The sequence below is a fragment of the Sus scrofa genome, chromosome 2 (genome assembly GCF_054392235.1).
Source record: "Sus scrofa isolate SSC_HxYL_T2T_F1_AM1 chromosome 2, Sscrofa_HxYL_maternal_Yorkshire_Landrace_v2.0, whole genome shotgun sequence".
In the NCBI taxonomy this organism is placed as follows: Eukaryota; Metazoa; Chordata; class Mammalia; order Artiodactyla; family Suidae; genus Sus; species Sus scrofa.
In genome coordinates this window covers 142,920,899-142,939,090 of record NC_139384.1, presented here as the reverse complement: position 1 = coordinate 142,939,090, position 18,192 = coordinate 142,920,899, and the positions used below count along the sequence as shown (strand labels likewise).

At 38.3% G+C, this 18,192-nt stretch overlaps 1 protein-coding gene across 9 annotated transcripts in view; it reads right to left on the bottom strand.

The window, feature by feature from the left end:
* Window positions 1-2,967: 2,967 nt before the first annotated feature.
* ADAMTS19 (ADAM metallopeptidase with thrombospondin type 1 motif 19) overlaps window positions 2,968-18,192 on the bottom strand; it is a 467,308-nt gene continuing 452,083 nt past the window's right edge. For 7 of the 9 annotated variants that reach the window (XM_085014505.1, XM_085014502.1, XM_085014506.1 and 4 more), the window contains 2 exons: window positions 9,105-9,282; window positions 5,274-6,576 (listed from right to left, as the gene is read on the bottom strand). In XM_085014505.1, coding sequence (XP_084870631.1) covers window positions 6,425-6,576; window positions 9,105-9,282 — 330 coding nt within the window. In that variant the 3' untranslated portion in view covers window positions 5,274-6,424. Of the gene's footprint in view, window positions 6,577-9,104; window positions 9,283-18,192 lie in introns of all 9 variants that reach the window. The other 2 variants (XM_085014501.1, XR_014838760.1) reach the window with 2 other exon arrangements.

The following is an 18,192-nucleotide window of genomic DNA, read 5'->3' as shown; positions in this document are numbered from 1 at the left end:
TTTAGGGTGCTTGACTGCAACAAATGGATCTACCCTCATTAAAGCGGTTAGGATGCCAACTTTGGGTATGGAGAGCAATTGATGTCTTTCCACACAGAGTCAGAAATAACAGTTTAAGAGGAACTACTCTTTGGAGACGGGCTGCCAGAATTTCAGGGTCACAGTCCATGATTTGGAGCACACGAAAAAAGTCCCCTGCAGGGAGATGTTACTTAATATTTCTCTCTGAAAATTGCTGAGCTGACCCAGTTGACTTGGTTCTGCCTACAGAGCCTCACATGCGATACGCAGGATCTTGTTTCTTCTCATGTTTTGACTCCCAGAGTCTCAGGCTTACATGAAACTTAACCATGTTTAGGTTGTCCGCTTTGGCTCCAGTAGGGAAATGGTAAGAAAGTATGTGCTTTATAGTTTGCTACATTTCTTCCGTGACCCAACCACTGTCTCCACTATGTGAGGTCTCTTTGACTCTGCTCCTGGCTGTATGCATGCCTGTGATGTGCCCTGCTGTTTGCAAAGTACATTTGGAAGCAAAGGGAACATGGCTGCTGGGTTTGGATGACGTGTTGTCCTAAGTGAACCCATGTGCTATTCAGAGAGCCAAGGTGGGCGTGAGGCTGTGGACAGTGTCTTTAGCCAAAAAGTGATGCTGACTTTAAGGGCAATACGCTTGCTCCTGTACAAGCCACTCTGCCTTAGGCAAACCCTACTTCTCACCACAGACGTATAGTTTTCTATCTGGAGAAAGAGGAAAACCTCTCGAGCATGAGGGGACAAAGGAGACACACATCAGCAGTTTTTAAAAGAGGTTTTTTTGCTGTTTACGCCTCTGTGAACCCATCCGATTCAGCAGGAAGGGTTTTCTTAGAGGTAACGGTGTTACATGTGGAATGTATCAGCAATAGATTTCAGAAGAGTGTGCCATACAGCTTGTTAGACCCGCAGATGACAAGTTCTTGAATGAAGCAAGATACTAGAGGGCACTTACCTTCTTTATAGCAATAAACCTGAGAGTGTTAAAAAAATTATCTGTCCTATTGATAGCTGTAAACTGGATTAAACAACTAACGGTTTCTCTATGAATTTTTGAGGCCAGACTCTATCACTGTCTTAGAATTTGTGGATTAAGTTTGGCTGATTTTTCTCAGTATGCTTACTGGAGAAAGTAAGAGGTACTTCAGAACGGCAGAAACAAAAGAGTTAAGTCACAAGAATACTTGTTTCAAGAATCAAGTGTGTTATGCGTATGTGCGTGTACTTGGTACCTTCTGGACTTTTCTGGCAGCTGCCAGAATACATCTAATGAACAAATATTTCTCAGGCTATTTGCTTTTCCTAAAAGATTCTTTGGGGAATAACACACACATCTTCAAGAAGAACCTCAATTCTCTTTGGCTCTCTCTATTGGCAAGTGGAGACACAAAACCCAGATCCAAATATATTTGATTAGATCCTTTCCTTAGCCAAAGTATGAGGTAGGTGAAATGAGCCTTCAGTTTTCCTTAGGCGTTCTTCCTGTAGAGTCCTCCACCTTGCTCTAGATGCCTAGAGCACTGAATCCTGTCTCTTTCCATTCATGACTGCCGTCTCAGATTCTCTTATCTTCTCCCAGCCTCTCTGGTCTGCTGTCACCTCTACAACATCAGTTATTTCTCCGCACTACTGTCCGTGTGGGTAGCCCATACGACTGATAGTCAGGAAACCAAACTTTCTCCTTCCTCTCCTGCTAGTGGCTGAGCCCCCTCCCCCAACCCTCAATCACACCTCTGCTGATGCCAGTCCTCCTTCATGGAAACGTTTCTTCCCAACCCTGGATGCTGACCACCTCCTCATCATACCTCGGATGGGCCATCGCTGCTACCTAGCCTTTCATTAAAAACTTTACATATTTTCCGTAGAAGGGGACATGAATTTTCCCTCCTTTGAAATTTTAGAGTGATTTGTCCATACTCTTCCTTTACTATCTTTTGTGTGATGATATATTTCACTTTTCTTTTGCGAGCCCTTGCACTGGATACATTACAAAAGAGCAGCCCTACTGGATGCCTCCTTCCCCATAGGAGTCGTATCTGAAGAACCTCATAAAGCCCTTTGCTCAATAAAGAATGGTGCCTATTGTCTCTCCCAGAGCCTGAGAAGGGCTCTACTCTGGTTCAAAGTTGATAATCCAATTAAACTTGATTAAACATGGCTTAGTGCTCTGTTTTGCAATCAACCATGCCCAGGGAAAAAAAAAAAGGATTCCATTGCCAAAAATGTTTACAGCTTATCCCAGATTCTCTTCTGCTGGTTTATAACACACAAACTCACACAGAGGACTCACACGTTCTCCTTTGTTAACACTAGCATTTACCCAATTTATTTGATCACGTAACACTCATTTCATGGCTGTCCTTTTAACTGCACACGTTTTACCTTAGAGTGACTGGACAAATACTTAGGGTTTCTATTTCTTTACTGTCACCAACATCTTCATTCCAGAGTGACAAGGTGTATAAATAAATATAAATAAAGTGTTATATGGCAGGAACAATCTGGTAGGAATCTGGACATCTGGGGCTTCTCAATCCTTACTATGCGTGTAACCATTTATTCTCTTTCTTTATAGCAAATTTTAACAAAAGCATCATCTCTCTTTGGATCTTGACCCAGAATTACTGTCTTTTGAATCATGAGCATTATAAACATAGAATTAAATATGACTCACTAGGCAAAATTGTCTACGTACTAATTTACCGATTTTCTTCTCATTCTCTCTCCATCCCTTTCTCCTTCCTCCCTTCTTTCCTTCTTCCCCCCTTTTCCCTTCCTTCCTTCCTTCTTTCCTGATAGCAACATTCAACTGAAATATCTGAATGTATCTCCACCTGAAAAGCCTAGAGATGTCCAGATGCGTAGTTGGGATCCACCAAATTATGCGACTTTGAAAATTAGTTGGATACTTTTGATTACAAAGCAAACCTCTGATTAGGTTATAAATCCTTGGGCATTTATTATATAACACTTTTAAAACTGGTGAAAAACAAAGGAGGCAATCAAGCTTGTGGGCTGGTCCTTTTGCAGAGCTGTGCCATAGTGGGAAGTCACATCCTCCCTGCTATTATTAGGTTGAGTCCTCAGCAGTGACTGCAGCTAGACTGGCCATGGTGAAGCTGACCCCAAACACAATCTCCAGGCCTGCCACCAATATCTCTGGGCCCTCTGGGCAAGGACAGAGATGGCTGATGAAAGAGACGGACCAACATACACAGAACTTGGCATCTTATCCACCCGATGGCTGAGTCCTCTCTCCTGAGGCTGCTCTTTGCTAAGCCGTCAAACGGAATGTAAGTCATCCACGTGCCTTTTCCTCAGAATGCCTCTGTCACCAGTTTTCAAACCATGCTCCTTCCAAGTCCTTGTCAATCCAGCCAAAAGACCTTGATTGCAGTATGATGACATTCGATCACTTCAATCACAAAACAGACAGTGGTTTGTTCTCACAGCAATAGCCATTTACCCTGAGTATGGATTTGCCTCGCCTGTTTGCAAGGTGTCTGCCAAGATACCATCCATGAATTTATCAAGTGCCTCATTCACTGGTAGGGTATTCAATATGACACTGTTTCTGCTCAGGGAATTTATAGTACAGGAAAAAAAAGTATGGTAGGGGGCTGCCACTCATGTAGATTTCTGGAATTACCATGGTCTCCGTCGCCATGAACAGATGGCGTGACAGAATAATGCAATGTCTTTTTTCCTCCAAAGATTCAATTCTGGCACCAGCTGAATGAAAACATTTTGAAGATCCTCTAAGATGTTCATGGTTTGATTCACTGACCAATAAATCATGATAGTTCTTTGTCAATTCATGGATTCAGGAAGCAAGGGATGGATTAAAAATGTCTCCTCTTAAAAGGAAACCCTCCTACACTGTTGACTGGATATAAATTGATACAGCTGTGATGGAAAACAGTATGGAAGTATCTCACAAAACTAAAACTAGTTTAGTTGTCCATATGATCCAGCAATCCCACTCCTGGGCACATATCTGCAAAAGACAAAAACATCTAACTCAAAAAGATACATGCATCCTAGTGTTGACTGCAGCACTATTCACAATAGCCAAGACATAGAAACAACCAAAATGTCCATGGACAGATGAATGGATTAGGAAGATGGGGTGCATATATACAAAGAAATATCTTTGGCATACAAAAGTGGCATAAAAAGTGAAATAATGCCATTTGTAGCAACATGGATGCAACTAGAGGTGATTATACTAAGTCAGAAAGAGAAAGACAAATACCATGTGATAGCACTTACATGGAGAATCTAAAATATGACCCAAATGAATATATCTATAGGATAGAAGCAGACTCACAGACATAAAGAACAGACTTGTGGTTGCCAAGGTGGGGGGTGGGGGGAGGGAAGGAATGAGAGTTTGGGATTAGCAGATGCAAACTGTTACATATAGAATGAAAAAACAATAAGGTCCTACTGTAGAGCATAGGGAACTATACTCAGTATCCTGTGATAAACCATAATGGAAAAGAATATGAAATAGAATGTATGTATATGTACAACTGAGTCATTTGCTGTACAGCAGAAATTGGTGCAACACTATAAATCAACTATACTTCAACAAAATAAACTGTAAAAAAAGAATGTCTCCTCTTACGATGGAATTTTTCCTTCTCCCACTCTCCAACTATCTTATATAAGACGTGTCGCTATTGGTTAAATCTTATATCTCAGTAATTAAAGGATACACACAGTAAGGCACAATCTTGAAAAAAAAAAAACCCGTTCCCCATATGAAAATGAAGGTGAAAATACTAATGGGGGAAGTGGGAAAAATGGAAGATTTTGATGCTTTACTCTATGTGCAATCTATCAAGTTAGCCTGCCACACTCTCAGGGCAGAAGAGATAAAACTCCTGAGACAGAGGCAAAGGACTTTATTACTTACAGCAGAAGCAGTAGCCAGAGCATTGGCATTTTCTCAGTGCGGTTCTTGGAGTCCCAATTCCTCTGGGGTGATGCGAAGAGAGCCGGGTGATACCTGCGCATGTAGCAAACTGGATTACAGGAGAGAGATCCCAATTTTAGGGAACCTGAAACTTTCACAAAGAGAAATAAGCGTGGCTGCCCTTTGCTCCAAAGAGGAGGCCATCTTCCTCTTCCAAAGCTGTTCCTTACACCAACATCCTCGAGAAGAGACTCCAGAATAAAAGCAGACAGTGCCAAGGCATGGAGAAAGGTGAGAGACTCACGAAGAATCGCGTCCATTAGGAAGTTTCACATATTTTTATTGAAAAATCTAAGAAATCATGTGAATCATGTACAGCATTTTCTCACAAGAAAACCTTTAAGCTGGTTGTTAAATGTTTCACAGAAGTGTAAAACTGTTTCATTTTGAAGAAGAAAAAAAAACCCACAATGAAACTACCACAGTATTATATGCTTTTGGTTGTTCCTTGTTTCTAGGGAAAAGTTTGAAAAAATAGTAAATTTTCTCATGATTGGTGAGGCTAAGTACTATACTCTTTTATAAATCTGCTAAAAAGGTACAAGGAAATGGGTGAATCAATGCTTTCTTTGCTCACAATATTTTAAAAAGCTAAACTCTAATGACAGCATGTTAAAATAATACACATTTTTTGTAGGATGTTACCATTTCTATAACGGTTTCTCTACACTATATCAACAGTGCAATGGTGATTCAGTGTAAATCATTACAGTGTCTCATTGTTACAAAACTTGTGTTCAAGTACATGTTCATGAACATGATCAAAGTCTCTATTTTGACTTTTCTTTTCCATTATTAAAATAAGGCTATAATTACAGTAGAATTTTTCCTATACATATCTCTAAGTCTGAACCAAATGCACGATACATTCTCGAAAATCCTGTTCAACGCCATGATGTTTGTTATGTTGACACATCTTCTGCAGATTACAGAAAATGGGCTAATTCTGCATCAGGACACCAAAACCCAAAAATGATTTTCCTCCATATATAACTCAACTATTATGCTAAATTAGTATACATTCTGGATAACGCAATGGTACTGTTGGGGGGAGAGTAGCACCTTAGAGACAGCCCTAATGTAAAAAAAAAAAAAAAAAAAAAAGTTTTTTTCTGAAAGCCTAAAGATCTTAGTTGTTTTTTTTTTCCTTTTTCCCTTTTTATTTTCATTCTGGAAACTGGATCCAACTTATTGATGTAAAATGATGTATGAAGCCATACAGCATACATCAAAATTTGTTTGCAGAACCAAAACAAACACCATATCGGATGTGTGGCAGGCCCCCAAAATAAATTAATTTGATTAAATTATATGTAATCTGATAATATTTGGTCTGAAAAACATGCTAGGGTGTGTGTTCATAAATAAATGCAATGGCAAAGGGCTGTGAGCCAGCCAGCGTGCTAGAGGTCAACTCTTCTGCTGCAGCTTCTGGGCATAGAAGTCCCTGCACGTCTCACAGCAGCGCTGATACCACCGCATATCCTGACAGAGGTTCTTTTCACGTATCACCCGGCAGTACACAGGCCACTGGTCTCCCAGGCACTTGAAAGTCAGAGCAGCTGTGAAACAGAACACAAGGAACTTGATAGATATATAGCTACACGAGGTGTCATGAATAGATGCAAAGAACAAGCATTTGCATGGTGGTGGTGGTGAGAGTTTTGTCCACTCACTCTGACGCATTTATATTACCGTCTGGGGCTCAAAAGACAGAGATAAAGAAACGCGCACACAGGGTGTGTAGCAGTGGGTTAAGGATCTGGCACTGCCGCAGGTTGCAGCTGCAGCTCAGACTGGATTCCTGACCTGGGAATATCCATATGCTGCAGGTGCAGCTGGAAAAAAAAAAAAAAAAAGAAAAGAAAGGAAAGGAAAAGAAACACACACACACCCTCTATAATAAAGGAGTAAAGCGAATGAATAATGATATTACTCATGAGCTTTTACGGACTTGTTAAAGATAGAATTCCCAAATCCAATGAGCTGCACTGCAGACGGCTTTTAAGTTTCCATTTCATGGCTTTCAGGTAAGCTTGTTTTGAATTTTTAGTTGAGAAGATTAAAAAAGAAAAATGAATGTGCTTAATATGTCTGCCACTACGGGAATACAAATTATTAAGTACTGTTATGGATGGGATTGCAAAGAAACAGCAAAACAAAAATTTGCTCCCACTTATTTCACATTCCTCGTTTCCTAGACAGCAGACATGTCTAGTTGGGATCATCTGGGGACTGTGACGTCAGGCACCCTTAAAATCAAAGCTGATTATCAAAAGTGACTAAAATTTACAGCAATAAAGCAAAGTGAGCTCTTGGTAGACAAAAAAATATCTGGTCATGGAAATTTGGCCCCAGTTTTTCTAAACTAATAGCATGTTCCGGCATATATAATAAAATTGTCTCTTTTGCCACTATTCTAATATGATTCATTATTTTGCATTTAAAGACCTTGGATTTTCCAACCACAGTGCTTCTGTGTTTGGGGATGTACCATCAAGAAAAAATAAACAGGGAATATGCAGTTTTAATTAAATTCTTCTTTTCATACATTATTTTCTGCCACATGATACTTCAAGAAGGACTCCAGATAATTGTTGGAGAAAGGGATTATGTTGTTTCTGAATACAAGGACTTAGTGCATCTGCTCTAGGATTGCTTAACTTTTTGTCTTAGCTAGTTTTAATTTACTTGAACTGATTATTTCTTAGAAATATTAATTATTTGGCTTAATAAAGAGAATTTTTGTATTTCCTTGAAGAACCAAACTTTTCCATTTGATTGAATCTTATGCCTGGAAAAGTATCATGATACTTTAGCTCCTTGAGTTTTGACCGTATTCTTCTATATGATTAAAGCAACCCTCTGGAGATTACATACACAAATTAAAAGTGAAGATGTTGAACATAAATTAACCCAATGACATCCAGGCAACAGTGCTGTTAAAAGCCACCAACTGCCACAAAAATAAAGGCAAATTCATTTGTGAGTATTTGTTATGCAAATCAGGATATATCTATTTAAAATACATACTCTACTTGATAATTTATGTGAATAACAGGAATTGAGAATATATGTGATAATATAACATTAAAAACCTTGTAAATCAATGTTACTACTATTTATTTGTATTTACCATTTTGCCCTTAAAAATGAAAAAAAAAAAAAAAGGTACCTCTTGTTCAGTGGTATACATCTATGTACCTATTCACTTTTTTTTTTTTTTTTGGTCTTTTTGCCTTTTCTAGGGCCGCACCCGTGGCATATGGAGGTTCCCAGGCTAGGAGTCTAATCGAAGCTGTAGCCGCCGGCCTACACCAGAGCCACAGCATTGCAGGATCCGAGCCACGTCTATGACCTACACCACAGCTCATGGCAATGCCGAATCCTTAACCCACTGAGCAAGGCCAGGGATCGAACCTGCAACCTCATGGTTCCTAGGTGGATTCGTTAACCACTGAGCCACGATGGGCACTCCATTTTGTTTTTTTTTTTCCTTTGGTAAAGCAAGAGAGATTTATTAAGGCATCAGAGGGGGACGGGCTGAGCTCAAGATGGCACCAGCCCTGACTGTGAGAAGATGCCAGGCTTCCAAAGGATCTGTGGCAGGAATCTGTGGCTGGAGTTCCCGCATGCACCTATTCTTAAAAGTGAATTTTTTACTGTCTTTCCAAAAGACACTCTGTACCCAGGATCACAAAGAAGGTTGTTACCAATGAAGAGATCCAAAACATATACCACAGCCGCATCTTTCCACGGACATGACCTTATTGACAGTTCTGCCATGGGATTGGTCAGAACCCAAAATATGGTTACATCTTCCAACCCTTTGTAGGATAACCTTGGGTGGTAGAGCATTTCTAGTTCCAGGGCCTGGCTCTGCGTAGGCAGCTCAGGAATGAAAATAATTTAATCTTTACGATTTTTTACCCACATGACCATTTGGACAAACTATAATTAAATAGATGCAATTTAGTCAGAATCAAACTAATTAGCAGAGATAGAAAGCTAAGCTTTAAAGGGATTCACAAAATAGAAGCAGCCACCATCTCTCTGTTTCTCAACATCGAATCCTCTGAGGTCAGCTTACCTAGCCTGGGTGATGTTATGGTATTGACATTAATCTTCTCATTGCAGGGCTGCAGGTGGCATGGCCTGTATGCTGCAGGTTTTTCTGAAGAAAAACATTCATTTCCATGTCTTCCTGTGATCTTATGCATGCACTGAATGACCCGAGACTGCATTCCCTTGCCACAGGTAATTGAGCACTAGGAGAGACAGGAGGTTTTGTTAGAAGTTCTTTCTGTTGTGTCCTTTCTCTAGGCTGGGAGCCACCTGCTCTCTATATTTCTGAAAGGTGAACATGAGCCATGACATTCAGGGTTGATGGGAGACGGGGGTCCGAAATGTTGTTGCTCATAACTTGGACACAGGGCTGTTCAGCACATCTAGCTGATGGAAGGCAGAGCTTTGGTAATGAAGGACGTGGGCGATGAAAAGAAAGACGTTAGAGTGTGGGATGCGGAGGAAAAGAGAATGAGTGCTACCAGTGATGCACCTGGGCGGACAGTTTTTTAAAGTTTTAATATCCAGTGTGCAACAAACAACTGATGCATGGGTTCTTTCATTTAGTCCCTGATGCTTAAGAGTCAGACATGCCCAAGTGTGTAGCTGGTTCCTCCTTACAGTCTTTCAATGTAATCATCTACTCTGTTTGCTCTGGCCTTAAAATGTTTATTAAGAATATCAACATGGCTCATCAAGCTGATGTGTTATTGAAATAACTGCAGTGTCCTCACAGATTATACGACATCCAACACTGTGCAAATAAAAATATTACATCATCTGGGTTTTTCAAATAAAATACCCTTTTAATGGTTTTCCTTGCAGTTCAGCGAAATGTAGTTAGTCTTCATTTGTAAGCTACTGCAAAGAAGAACATATTTAATGTAAAATGTTTACTAAAGAAGTCTCTTGGGTCCATTTTTATCACTAGATTTCATCTATTACACATATAAGATGGTTAATTGAATGCAATTAAAATACAATCATTTTATGGTATCAAAATTACATGTGAGAGAGGGAAGGTGCTTGTGTGTCTGAAAATGATGATTTATTTACCAGTTACATTAGTTTCTATGCAGTAAACATCAAGTCACATTTCGCTAAATACTTCTAAAAGACATAGAACTATTTAAAGAGATGATCTTGGTGTAGTCTCTTTGAAAACTGATAAATACTTTCTGATTGTCCCTTTTTAGATATGCAGGTACCAAGTCTGTAACTTTTTTTCCCTTTGTATTTACAAAGTCACTATCAGGATTGCATTTTCTTTACAAGAATTTTCAATTTTTCATCATCACCTTGGGTCTCCGCTCTTCATATTTTTATTAGCGCAAGAAGCATTCTGCACAAACCATCGTCACCGCAAGCCTCATCTGCTACTGTTCCCTTTGTCTTTAGTTCCCAGCTTCCAATGAGTCCCACATATTAATACAGAATAGGTGTGCTTTCAAAACCGCTTTACATATATTATCTCCTCAGGCAAAAATCTTTGGTTATTGAGTTCCCCACTGCCTACGAGATAAAACCCACTATCGCAGGATCTCTAGGCTGCTGTTTTTCTATCTCCTCCACCTTAGTCTGCCACCTCCTTGCTTTAGGAACCACTGGCTCTGTAGTAGACTCATTATATCCATGCACTTTCTGCTATCACAACTACAACTGCACTTATAGTATTATCCCTTGCCAAAGGCCTTGACTCCCTTCAAATCACAATGAAATCCACTACCTCTATGAAATATTCCACAATGCCCCAAATACTTATGCATCTGTATGCAACAGCTATGGTTAAAACCATATAGCCATCTAGCTGAAGCTATCCTTTAGAATCACTTGGAGAAAAAAATTTTTTTTTAACTAAAACTTTTAAGACCTAGAATTTCTAATGCAATAAATTCAGAGGGGGTCTGGGAACATACACTTAAAAAAAAGTGTCTAGGTGATTTTGCTGCACAGCCTGAGTTTGGAAATCACTGGTCAATAGTGTGAGTTCTACATTTAATGTAGGCTAGTTTATCTTCTGATTCATATCTTTTCATGCATCTAGTTTGTCTCAGCAGGTAGATGGTAAATCTCTTGAAATCAGGCTCTTGTCATATCACTTTCAGTAATAAAACCTACATACCATGTACAAAAACAGCTTACAAGAATAATACAATTTTATGTCCATGCCATTAACATGCATGTACTTTACAGATGACTGATCTTTCTAAACATTATTCTGTAAATATTTCCATATAAAACCCTCTTTGCATCTGATGACTGATGAATTCTTAACTTTCTACAAATAGGGGATTAAAGAACAACAAATGGGATAGTGCATTCTTGTAAATCTGATTTTTTCCTGGTTAGCTTCTATAGGCTCTGAATGTTTCCAGTTCAGTTTATGCTTTATTATAACTTAAAACTATTATAAGAGGAGTAACGATTTGACATGGTCTTCCTCCCTTGAAAGTAACATAACTCTATAGAATGGAGATTATCTATCTATCTATCATTTATCTATTGATACTTGCTTCTTAGAAATATTTTCAGAAAAATGAAAAATAGTTAAACTAAAACCTTTAAGGGGTTAAGTTTATACAGAAAAATATCAGTCTAATATCTATACTTAAGTTTCTGTAGATCTTGAAAGCAATCACAATACCTGAGAAACCAAAAGAATAATAAAAGTTTTATAATAAATGAATTCATTCTGATACAATAGAGAAGGTTCTCAACCATATGTCAAAGAGAACTGGTAATCAATTGCAGACTATTCCCAATACTTTTGACTAATTTTATATCAGGTCCAAAGGACATGCTTAAGTGAAAATAACATGCCATTTTTCAGGATTACAAAGTAACTATAGATATACAATAAATCAGAATAATTTTAGCATACAATGACTGAATAGTACCTTTCATAACTTTTTTTAAGTTGAGAGAAAAAAATTCATTTAAACTGAAGTGGTATAATTTCTGCCTTTGTTACTAACAGGATAAGCGTTATTATGAAGTTAAATAGTCTAAAAACCTTAGAATCTAATTTTCATTAGAATCCTTGATTGAAAAACAAGCTCTTACTAGTAATTTTTCTTTATAAAATATACCTTGGTAAAAATTTTATTACAAATGTGTCAAAAATAAACAGATATCTGCAATGGAACAATGAAAATGCCCAAGTATCTGCTAAACTGTGTCTTACTTTATTACAGAAGAGCCTACTAAATAATTGGATATTTTCTCAAATCACATTACTATGATTAAAGACAGACAGACAAGAAAAGAAAAAGCCAAAATAATTCTGACTTGAAATGATGAGACCCAGGCTCTAATATTGTCTCTAGAAACTACTGTCCTGGAAAGAGCAAAGTATTATAGTAGATCATTTTGTTAAGCAAGCTACACTTTCAGGTCTAAATCACTATCAAAGAAAAAGCTCCAAGTAACCTGTTAATAAAAGCTACTGCAGTCAGGCAATTTTTAAGCGGTGAAACTGCATTAACAGTCAAGACTCTAATTTCATAAACTAATTATTCACTGAGCCACCCAATGATGGTATAACAGAAGTTCTATTAAATGATTTCAAAATTACAGTTCACTTTCAGAATATTTCAGAATCTTCCATTATTTACTGTTCTTTTCAAATATTTACAGACCATCCTTCATGTTCCGAATCCTGTGTAAAAGATAAAAGCAGCAGAACTAGTTAATTCCTATGGGGCTTGTACATTATTCAATACACTTTACAACAAAACACAATGATCTAAAATAGATGGCGTGAGAAACAGATTGCTAAATATTGTGAAAGCCAGGCAATTTCATCTACTCTCAGCCAATTATTTAATATTTTAAGTAACAGTTGTATGATAGAACCAGTTGGCTACCTTGGGATCTAAGAGAACCAATAATATCACTTCTGAAAGCTTTTACTCCATAACATACTAACAGGAGTTAACACTTACTTGGTATTCATTACACGCCAGATACTGTGTTAGAGGCTGTACTTATTTTAATATCTCAGGTGAAGCCCATGAATACTATTGTCTCTTTACCCAGATGAGAAAAAAGAGGCTCAAATAAGTGAAACAAAGTGACCATGATGTTACTGTTAAGAAGCAGCAGAAGTGGAACTTGAACCCACATACACTAAATTCAGAGTCTAGACACTTAAGCTTTCCTTGCTATCAGAAGGCTGCTACTATTTCTCTCTATGTTAACAGAATCTTCTCTTTTCCCCTACCCTGCCAAATAACCTCTTATCCTCATATCTTATTACTAATCTAAACATTAATGAATTAGAAGGCCTTTTTGGTTTTGATTGGCTATAATTCAGGTTATGTGGTGGGAGATAAACTCTTTTGTCCTGAGGACAATTCATAAGCATGCTTTCTCTTTGGATGGTGTGGTATCACTTATCATCCCAATCAGATCACTTGTGAAAGATGTTGCTGATAACTATTCCTAGACTACAGGCATAAAAAGGGACAGTCCTGGGTAAGGTGGGACATGCTGTCACGGTTATCTATGGACAAGGAATTGACAGATCTATGTATGTTTTATAGGATAAACACAAATGGACACATGAAATACCTACTACATCCCAAGCATTATCTAATATGCTTTTGCACATAAGGTCTTGGTTAATTTTCCTCATAACCCTAATGACTTTACAGATGGAAAGAGTGGGGCTCGCAGAGATTCTTTTATTCATTCATTCCACAAACATTTACTGAAACGCTCCAATGTGCCAAATACTGTTCTGGATACTGGGAAGTGATAGGAAACAAAACAGACAAAAATAGGTGCCTTCAGGGAATTTACCTTTTAATAGTGCGGAGCAAGAAAGTAAAGCGTTTAAGTACATGTGTATTAGATACTGATAAAGGCTAAGGAGAAAATTAAATTTGAGAAGGAGGACTGGGAAAATCTGAGTTACGGGATTTGGAAATTCAAATGGGATGATCATGGTAGGATTCATGGAGAAAGTGACCTCAAATGCAAGTCTTTTAATTCCAAATACAATGTCCTTCCCACCATGTTTCTACAGATCTTGGATCAACTTCAATGGCTTTCTGTTTCTATTTCCCTTTCTCCTTCCTCCCTTTCCCCCTCTCTTCCTTTCTCCCTCCCTCCTTCCCTTCCTTAAGTCTTTTTTCTAATACATTGTAAACAATGTCCTTCACATACGTACTATGTTAAAATATATTTGAAACAAGGCGGCGCTATAGACACCCACTAAAGGCAAAAGTCCTAAAATGTCAACATCAATTTGCCAGCAACTGGTTAAAAAAAACCACAGGGTGCCCCAGACAACCTACCATTGATCCTTCTTTTACAAGAAAAATTTCCTGACTAAAGTATTTTAAAAAGAGAGACTAGTACTGTCTGACAAATAGGCTGTTCCCCAAACCATTTTAATATCACCCTGGAGCACCTTGAAACAAAGCACCTTAGGAATCAATTCCATGAATTAGAAGCCTTTAATTCTGAACAGGAAACACAATCTTGATGCACCAGGTCTACTACAGTAAAAAAGGAAATCGTAATCTTTAGAACAAACAGCAAGATACAAGAAAAATTGATCTTGGTAATCCCACTTTCCTACCCAGAAATGAGCTCCAAGGGCTCTGAAGATAAAATTTGTTTTGACTTAGTGATATTCATCATTGCCGTCTACGTGAGAAAATTATGACCCTCCCTGAACCTGAGCATACAAGTATTATCTTTAGATAATATCGTCCTAGATTTCTCTTATAATGGAATAAATTCTTTCCTGACCTGGGACATTAGTGACAATTTCTTTTTTTTCAATTTCTGAGACTGTATTCAATTATATCTACATTATAGTTTGCCTGTCAAACACTAAACATAATAAAGGAAACTTGTGCAATAATTCCAAGAGTTTGGACGATTAAAATGCTAAGAAAAACAGTTTAGTAAAGGAGAACCAAGAATATAAATGTCAGCAAATCAGCAAGAAGGCTTTATCCTCTTTTAAAATGAAATCTATATTAGGGACGCTTACAACTATTTCTGTTGCTTAAAACTTTGTTTCTGTCATTCTTGGGCCACACAGTAAGAACTGACTGACTTTACCTAATAAAATTTCTTCTGGATAAACTAACTGAAAGGGAAATCTCTAGGGAAAAAGAAGCAATGTTCAAGTTGCTGGAAGGGTACAGTAGAGGTTTACCAAACTTACATTTTTCTAAAAATGGCCAAGGATGATCTGGTGACAGATACAGATGGGAACTATTGGAAAGTTATAGTTACTATATTAGACCATAGCTCTGAGTGAGCAGGATTTGTCGGTACTGGTAAAGGCAGGTTAAGGTGCTAGGGCGATTTGGAAAATTTGTGCATTAGCCTAGATGTGAACCAATGAAAAAAAGAGAAAATAAGTAGAGGGAAAAAAAAGAACACTCAATTTTCTTTTATTTTTAGGTCTGTGCAGCATACAGAAGTTCCCAGGTTAGGGGTTGAATCAGAGCTGCAGCTGCCGGCCTACACCACAGCCGCATCTGCAACCTACACCATAACTCAAGGGCAACGCTGGATCCTCAACCCATTGAGTGAGGCCAGGGATCGAATCCACATCCTCATGGATAACTAGTTGGGTTCTTAACCCGCTGAGCTACAATGGGAACATTTAAAAAAAATTCTCAAATGAAGCTTAGTCATAGAAACAAAGGGATGAAATGAAGTTTAAATGGTCATGAAGTCCATCTTATGGAAGCCGAGGGGTGGAATCCTTTATTCCATCACAAAAGATGAATGGGTGGTGAGGCACTGCCCCCAAAGTAAATTACAGTAAGAAACTGACCATGGAAATTTCACTGCTGAGAGTACTATTTGTGGCACTAATAGTGTTGCTAAGATCTTGGTTTAATACTTGGACAAATATGTAAACATCTTATACTAGGTGTTTAAGGAAAGGCCATTTATCTTGAGACATTTCATTGATGTTGTAACTTTAGTATGTTCAAGAGCGGTGAGTGGATGCTGTTAAATAACCATGCCGGATGGAACTCTTTAAAGTTTTCAAGTCTAATCTGATGCACTGAGGATAATTAGGTCTTAAACAGCACAATGGTATAGATGCATTTTTGATGGAGCAAATAAATGTATAAGGATGAGTGTACTTTGCTACTACATTTTCATTTTTATACAGAAATACCGATTTCATGATAGATTTGAAGCTGTATATCAAGAATATGTATCTTTTAATAAGAAGCTACATGTACTATTCCCCAAGGTTTCTATGAAGGCCACCATGCTTAGAGGCATAAATCCACGAAATACTAATGAATGACAGCAAACAAGCTCTCTCATATATTGATATGACGAAAGCATGTATAACTCAGAGAAAAAAGGGCTGCACAGGCACCAATAAACAGCTAACTACAAATTTTTCAAGTGTCAAAATAAAGGATGAGAATAGTAACCATGATTTTAGGATGTTCTCAACGCTCGTTCACAGCACTGTTTGAATCCACCTTTGTAAAGTGCAAAATTCTCTCGTGGAAAATTCATGAATCATGTGGGACTATCCATAAGGGCTCGTGATATAATCCACTTGGTATCCTGCCTCCGTCAAATTCTCAAGAACGTCATTCTTTTTTGTTGGTTTTGTGCAAGAAGTAACCTATGTACTTCTGGACAATTTAATTTCGCTTAAGAACCCTTTGTAAATGGAATGTCCATAAATATCTCTTAACCACTCCCCTATGTAGAAAAGAGACACTCATTCTTTCCGCTGATCTCTGACTCACGTGTTGTTTCTGTGCTCCATGGGTTCTGAGAGCAAACACATCTCTTCTGCACACATGATCTTTTTTTGTCGTTGCTGTTCTTGGCTGCACCCGTGGCATGTGGAAGTTTCCGGGCCAGGGATCAAATCTGCACCACAGCAGCGACCCTAGTTGCTGCAGTAATAATGCTGGATCCTTAACCCACTGTACCACAAGGAAACTCCCCACATATGTGATTTTGCAACTTGAAGCTACAAAAGACTTTCACATCTAGGCTTAGGTATTGGGATCCTATGGTAAAATACCAAACTTTTTTTTTTTCCTTTTTTCTTTTTGTTTTTGGTCCTTTTAGAGCCCCACTAGCAACATATGGAGGTTCCCAGGCTAGGGGTCTAATCAGAGCTGTAGCTGCCGACCTATGCCAGAGCCACAGCAACGCCAGATCTGAGCCGCATCTGTGACCTACATACACCACAGCTCACGGCAACGCCAGATCCTCAACCCACTGAGCAAGGCCAGGAATCAAACCCGCAACCTCATGGTTCCCAGTCAGATTCCTTTCCGCTGCGTCACAACGGAACTCCAAAATACCAAACTTTAAAATTAGTGGTTAAATATCAGTTTCTACCTTTCCTTGCAGGACCTCAGAATAATCACAAAGACACTGTTTCGGTGTTAGTTATTCATTACTCTGAATATCTGGATAACCCAGATTTGGGAACCAACTGGGACACTACAGTTTAAGTAAATTTGTACATTTAGGCTAAATCAACTAGCTTGCCAGTGAGTTTATGGAACTATCAATCTGTGCATGTTAAACTCCAAAGTTAAATTGTAAAACTCTGCAAGTCCTAAGTCCTATAAAAAGTCCTCTTAAACATTATACCAAAGAGGCAGAAAACTCACTAGTAAAATTACTACTACACGGTATTTATTTGAAGTCTTTTGGGATAACAAATATAACTAAAGTAACACTAGCCTGCTTTTAAATCCTTGAACACCCCCCACACCCCAATTTCAGTGTATTCAGGGGTTAAAAATAATAATTCTCACACTTGGCTAGGACAGAGATTACCCAAGATTCCTTCCTTCTAGACTGTGCCAAAGATATATATTTTGGAGCAAGTGTGTATTCTCCAGGCCAACAGCTAAGGAAGGCTCTGTAATGCTTTATTCATTTCCAGCTGGCCTCTGTAAGAAATAGGAATTCCTAAATTAAGAGAAAATTGTCACTGGCAAACAGAGTTCACTTTTTTGAAACCAATATAATAGACAATCTTCTAGAACCCGATATAATTTGTAATGATAAGTGCCAATATAAGAAGGTTAACAGCACTGACTTGGAGAATTTGTCTTTGGGAATAAATGGATTATTCCAAA